Source organism: Notamacropus eugenii, chromosome 2 (assembly GCF_028372415.1).
Source record: "Notamacropus eugenii isolate mMacEug1 chromosome 2, mMacEug1.pri_v2, whole genome shotgun sequence".
NCBI classification, from domain to species: Eukaryota; Metazoa; Chordata; class Mammalia; order Diprotodontia; family Macropodidae; genus Notamacropus; species Notamacropus eugenii.
This window is the reverse complement of record NC_092873.1, coordinates 78,009,809-78,016,371: the sequence shown is the minus strand read 5'-3', so window position 1 is coordinate 78,016,371 and position 6,563 is coordinate 78,009,809. Positions and strand designations below refer to the sequence as shown.

Below are 6,563 nucleotides of genomic sequence, written 5' to 3'. Positions count from 1 at the left end.
CTTCCTCCTACCTGAGTGCAGGGCTCCCTTCCTACCCCAACTGACAAGCTCTCTTGAAATTTAACTTAGCTTCCTTGTTTGATTCACTTAGGTAGCCCCTAAAAGAGAGGTTTCTCCTGACCCCTTTCCAATTTCCCCCATCAGTATCTCATTCCTATTTTAAGAGGCCGTTTAGGTTGAAGAACTGGATGAGACAATCAGATACAAAGGTCTGATTGCATCCTCTTCTCTTTCATTTTTTCTTCACCTTAGCTAATTTCCTCTCACCTACTGTACTTCAATTTCTTCCACTTTGATGGAACTGAAAATGGGGGTGAATGAAAGAAAAAGGAGTCTGTATTGGAGAGGAGCAAATAAATTTTTTTTCTTTTTCAGATCTTGGTGCTCCCCATCCACAGCAAAATCCATTCTCTGTACCAAGATTTCATAGTAAGTTTATCTGGGAGAAAAGGAAAATGAAATGAAAATATAATTTAAAACAATTGTAAATTACTGAAATGATTTCAATAAAGAATAATCAAACATAAAACTCAGATTGAATGAAAAAACTCAGATTGCTTTCCATTCTCCACCCCCAAAGGGTTTCTATCATTAAAAAAGAAAAAAAAATCTTATAAAATACGTAAAGTTAAATGCATTTCAACTTTAACAAGGTATATGTATACGTATATATATGTATTTGGCCAGATTTATATATAAATATATGTATTTCATCTTTTTCCTTGACAATGCCTGAAGGGAGAAAAAAAAAACCCTTCACATCAAACCACTCCCTTTCTGAAGTACTTAAGGAAAAAAAGCTTTTCTTTTGAGGAGGGAGGTGGAGAGAGAAGAGACTAGTATAGAAAAGAAAATTTTAAAATCTAGTTGGACTAGTATCTAACTAGTTAACCTTTAACAATTTATGCTGATGTCAGACTGAGCATGAGTACTGATTAATGCCCCCCCAAATATTTTTATAGGTGTGTGTTGGGGGGGGAGGTTAGTCAGCAGCCATTTTTGTTTTATGCAGAAATCCTTCATGTTTCTTCCCCCCCTTCAATACACAAGGAAAATATCTATTAATCTGTTTACTAATCAGCTATGAAAAAAGGGAGACTTTTGTGGGTTTCTGGGTAGAGAAGGTTTTAGAGATGAGAAGGGGGGAACTGGAAGCATTTCTGTTGGTGGGGGTGTTAGGGGATGGGGGCTGAAAAATGAAATATTAAGCCAGCCATTTTGTTTTAAAAGCAGATTTTTTTTTTCCTCTCTCTTTCTTCTTGGAGGGGGTGGCGGTGCTGGAGGGGGGGTTGTTTTAAAAATAATTTCAGGGCGGCCATCTTAGTGCTTCAGCTCTAGGAAATATTTCTCAGCGCCCCCCTCAGAATTTCAATATATTTAAAACAACGAAGAGGGGAGTAAGGGGGGGAAGAGCAGAAAAACTTTTATTCATATAATATATATATTTACCCCCCTTTCTCTCTCTTTTGGTCTCCCAGGGAAGGGGAGGAGAAAGTCCCCCCCCTTTAATTTTTCTCAATAGTAAATTGTTTTTGGGAGGCGGTTTCGCCCCCTCCTTAGACAGAAGGGTGGGGGTAGGGGGTGGCCCGGGGGTTTGGGGGGCTGGGGGAGGAGGTGAGTTGGAGGAGGAGGACGACGACGACGAGGAGGAGGAGGAGGAGGAGGAGGAGGAGGAGGAGGAGGTGGTGGTGGTGGTGGTGGTGGTGGTGGTAGTGGTGGGGGAGGCAGGCGGGCGGTGGGTGGGGGGGTGGTGGGGGGGCCAGAGCTACAGGATGGCTTCCCCTCTGAGGGACGAGGAGGAGGAGGAGGAGGAGATGGTAGTGTCTGAGGAGGAAGAAGAGGAGGAGGAAGAAGAGGGCGAAGAGGAGGTGGAGGCGGCGGATGAGGACGACGAAGAGGAGGACGACGAGGGAGTAGTCGGACGCGGGCCGCCGGGGCACGAGCGGGGCCGCGGCCGCCACAGTCCCCCCAGCTGCCACCTCTTCCCGCCGCCGCCCCCGCCCCCGCCGCCCCCGCCGCCCCCGCCCCCACCGCCAGGTAAAGACGCGAGCGGAGGACACCCGCCGAACTCCCCCCCCTACTCCTGATCGCCGCCAGCCCAAAGTTCCGAAACCGTTGGGCGCGAGAGGGGGCTGGGGGGGTGTCGGGCAGGCGCGCGCGGAGGAGCAGGGGGTGGGGGTGGAGAGGAGGGCAGGGGAGGGAGCGCGAAAGGCACCCACCGCGCGGACGGAGAGGAGTCGAGTCCGGGGGCGCGCGGACGACGGAGCAGCCGGCCCGCCTGCTTGGCTGCCCCCCCACTCCCTCCCTCCCCGCCCGCCCGGGCCTGAGGCCGGGAAGCTTTCCGGGCCGGTGGGCCGACCTGCTGGCCGAGCGGGCCTCGCCTCCCCTCCCCCCGGCCAGCCCCCTCCCCCCGCTCTGGGGGGAGCCTCCGGCCGCGGCCGCGGCGGAACGCCGGGCGCCAGCTGAGCGGGCGCGCGGACGGAGGAGCCAACTCTTGGTCGCAGCCGGAGGGGGAGGGGAGGGCTGGTGGTGTGTGTAGGTTTGTTTCCCCCTCTTTTCTTCCTCCCTTCCTTTCTCTTCTTCGGGGGATTAGGAGCGATCGAACCCGAGACGACCCCCCCCACTCCCGCCGCGCATTCGGGCCCCGCTTGAGCTCCAGACGTCCCCCCCCTCGGCTGGCGGGGGAGGGGGAGGCGGCGGCGGAGAGTGGCGACGGTGGCTGTGGTTCGGAGAGTTCAAGCCCGTTTGGGGTTTGGCTAAATGTAAAATTAGATGGTGTCCGTATGCGTTTGTGGGGGTCGGCGTGGGGCTTGGAACGGGGGAGGGGTCCCCCCGACCACCCGAGCGCTTGTGTCCGTGAGGGCGCAGGGTGGCGGGGGGACTTTGGACACTCGCCACTGACTGGCCCGTACAGCCCCTCTCCCAAGATCTTGGAAGTGGGGGTGGGCTGGGTGCCTTGAGGGGAAACCAGATACACCCACCGACAACTCCACCTCTTTTGATTCCTTCCCTTTCCCTCCTCCTTGTGATGGTAGGCCCCTCTCTAGCTAAAGGGTGTGTATTCACCCCGGGACTCCCCCCTTCTACTCTGTGAGCCATTGACCCTCTTTTGTCCTTGAGTGACCCCACTGCTGTGGTCCTGGGGCCCCAGGGGTTGTGACTTCCCTGCTTGCCCCCATCACAGTCACCTCTGTGAGAGGATGACTGAGGGATGTGGAACACCTCACCTCCTGTGGTGTTTGTTACTAGAAGTCCCTCACTCCCCTCCCCAGTTTTCTCACACGGGCAGCTTTAGTAACTGTAGCCACTGCTTCGAGGTAACAGTTGCCTCATCAGAGACTCAGTAGCCACCCCATCTCAGACAGCCTTGTGTGGCTAGTTCCAGAACGTAATGTCAGCTTTACATGTAGAAAATGACAGATGGGACACTTTGATCCCTGTGCCTGGGAGCAGACTTCAGTAGCCTTATAGATTTAAAGTTGGAATGGAACTTAGAGGTTATGGAGTCCAGTCCCTTCATTTTAAATACGAGGAAACTGAGTCAAAGAGAGGCTAAATGACTTGACCAAAGTCACACGAGTTGCAAAGAGGTCTAGCTGGGATTCTGACTCGAAATCAAGTCCTCTTAACTACACCATGCTGCCTTACTTGTGTTTGTTTTCCAGCCCCTATTGATGAAATATGCCCAATGTTCTTAATACTGAAATACAGATTAGCGCCATGTATGGCAGATGTGCCTGTATATACTTCAGCTGAACAACAAAAGACGTGTGGGGGTGGGGGGGAGACGAATAGGAAGGAAGAGGGTCCAAAAGGGAGAGAGGAAAGGAGTGTCTTAGTGAACATGAAATAATTCATTATTTTCCCCCAAGGTCTTCGAAATAGGAAATAAGTAGAAAAAATTACCTTGTGGGGAACACGTTTTTTTAAAGTGCAAATGGGAGAATTTGGGAGACAGGTGTCAAATTCAATTAAACATTTATTCAGCACCTACAGTATATTTGCAAAGTGAGAAAGGAAAGAAAGGAGGAAAGATGGGATTAGGGGATGGATTCTTTCCTTGTCTGCTGAGTTCTCAGGTTAGATAATCCTCTTTGGTCATTTTCAAAACTAGGCTAATAAAAGAGGGGAGAGCTGGGAAAGAAAGCAAGAAAGAAACCGTCAGAGGTTGAGGTGTGTCTTTGTTTGGCTCCCTTTGCTCCCTTCTTCTGAAGCCTATTTACCTAATAAATAAGCAGATGTTTGAAGATAATAAATTGTTTCATTTTGGATTTGGAATTAAAAATAAACATTATTCCCTTCTATTTAAGGCAGTTTTGCCTCTGCCTAACCCTTCAGATTTGCGTGAGTGAAACATCCTTGTTGGGTAATTTATTGATGTAAAAAAAACTTTTGGGGAAATATATTTTAGCTCCCCTTCCTTTTTTGTCACCCCAGGTATGAGGAAGGCAAACACCAATCCTAAGAAGTTTGACCCATGTACTTAACTCTCTCCTTCTGGCCCAAACTCCCAAGTGGAATATGAATTTGTAGATTCTGTAGCTCTGTATTGTTTTTCAACCCTGACTGATTTTCCCTCATCCCCATTTTGTTTCACATTCTTAACTGAGTCCAACTTTACCTCTTTCTCCTCCCACCAACCTCTGTACATTGTTCAGTATTTCAAATCCAAAGACTCCTGTGGGGGGAGGGGAAAGAAGGGAGCCAAAACTCAATTTCTTTCCCCTCCCCCTTCTGGCAAGTATAAAGAAATAATATAATATTTAGATGTGATTGCTTAGGGAGGGGAGGGGGGTAGAATATGGGTGGTGTGGAAAATTCTAGTAGTTTCTTCGCAAAAGGCCTGAAAATAAAAACCCACCCTCTCCTTGCAATACGCATGTGCAGGGGCCCTATTATGGTGGTTCGTTGTGGGGGGAGGGAAGGGAATTTGAGAAAAAATAAATATATGTGTGTGAGAGATTGATGGTGAGATAGAAAGGAAAGGGGAGGGCAGGCCTTTTCTGAGGCTCCTCCTCCTTTTTCTAGCTTGCCAGCCCCCTCAGGGACCAGAGCCAGGGAAGTGGGAGAGCCTGGGCTTCGGGCCAGCGGCTGAGACAAGAGTTAAGACTTAGTCTCTCATTTCTTTACCTCTCCTCTTCTATCCTTGATTTTTTCCCCCAATCCAGTTTTTCCCAGGATTTGATGGAGGTTAGCTGGAAAGGGTCAAACAGATTCAAGAGTTCCCCAGACCTACATCCTGTCCCTCTTGAGTGCGCGCCCCCCCCCCCCAACTGATTCATGCTTTATCCCTCATCCTAAACCAACTGGCCTGTCCTCATCATTAACCCCTTTGCACTTTGATATTAATGAAGCTTCTGGGTTTAGAGAGAACTGGTCAAAGGGCTTCTAACAACAGTTCTCACTGTATTCTCAGTATTCAGGCAGGCATTCTGTTGCTCTGTCCCCACGCATTCCCATTCCCTGCCCCAAACATAAATTAAGAGCTTTCCTGTAAAAGGATGGGGTCTTGGTACCTTGATCATTGAAGGAAGAAGGGATTACGGGAAAGAAGGAAACAGTAATGGGTTTCTGAGACAAAAAAAAAATTAGTATATTGGTGCTAGTGGTCACTAATATGCCTTTGGCTATGGAAGGTGGAAAAGTGTGATCTAAAATAAGGGGGCCGGGCTGGGCTTCACTAAGTTGTCCCCTCCTGCTGTTACCCCTGCTGAAGCATGACAGGTCTGGCCGGTTGGACTGGTACTATGGGGCTGAAGAAAGCAAATCAGAGAATGATGCCCTTGTGGCATCAGTGCTTCCCAAAATTTGTGGTGAATAACTGGTCACTGAGAAAAGGAGGAATGGAGCCGCCAGGAAGAACTAATCCCATTCTTCTGAAAGAGGCTTCTGGGGAAAAAGCCAGGGTCTTTACCTTGATGCTGGCAGGTACTACATTTATATTCATGAGAGTGTGGGTGGGGCTTTCGGTGAGTATGCTTGTTTCTATATACATATATCTATGTCTATTTCAGTAGATGGAAGCAGCCTGTGTTTATTGTTTATGTGATAAATATGTCAGCCTTTGTCTCAGAATTTCTTTATGTTGCACGTATCACTGAGCATGTGCTGGGATGTATGTGGAGTCAGAAAACCTGGATCCCCAAGATGGAAAGACTGACTCAAAGGCAGAAAGACCTAAATTTATTTGTCAGATCCAATGCCTCCACTGTCCTAGTGTAAGGATGGGCAAGTCACTTAACCTATTATCTCAAATGAGTATCTGTAAAAAGTGCTTAGTACAGGGCCTAGCACGCAGTAGTAGCACATAGCACTCTATAAATGCTTATTCCCTTCCATTCTCTCCAGCTTCAGTTTTCTGATCGATCTATTAAATGGGGATAACAATTTGCTACTTAACCTGTTAGGGCTTATTATAAAGAACTTTGCAGACTAGGAAAAATATTGACTCTCAGGCAGAATGTCTACATTCTGTAAGGGAAGTAGGAGCTAGCATTTAAAACCGTGATTCAGCCTAGTTTGGAGAGAATACCTCTGGAGCAGAAAGTGGTGGAGGAACTTGT

At 48.5% G+C, this 6,563-nt stretch overlaps 1 protein-coding gene across 7 annotated transcripts in view; it reads left to right on the top strand.

Annotated features, from left to right (window-relative positions):
* The first annotated feature begins 1,731 nt into the window (after nucleotides 1-1,731).
* The window catches only part of CHD3 (chromodomain helicase DNA binding protein 3), a 29,535-nt gene continuing 24,703 nt past the window's right edge, over nucleotides 1,732-6,563 (top strand). For 6 of the 7 annotated variants that reach the window (XM_072641138.1, XM_072641136.1, XM_072641137.1 and 3 more), the window contains exon 1: nucleotides 1,732-2,037. In XM_072641138.1, coding sequence (XP_072497239.1) covers nucleotides 1,773-2,037 — 265 coding nt within the window. In that variant the 5' untranslated portion in view covers nucleotides 1,732-1,772. Of the gene's footprint in view, nucleotides 2,038-3,036; nucleotides 5,929-6,563 lie in introns of those variants that run through there. The other variant, XM_072641139.1, reaches the window with a different exon arrangement.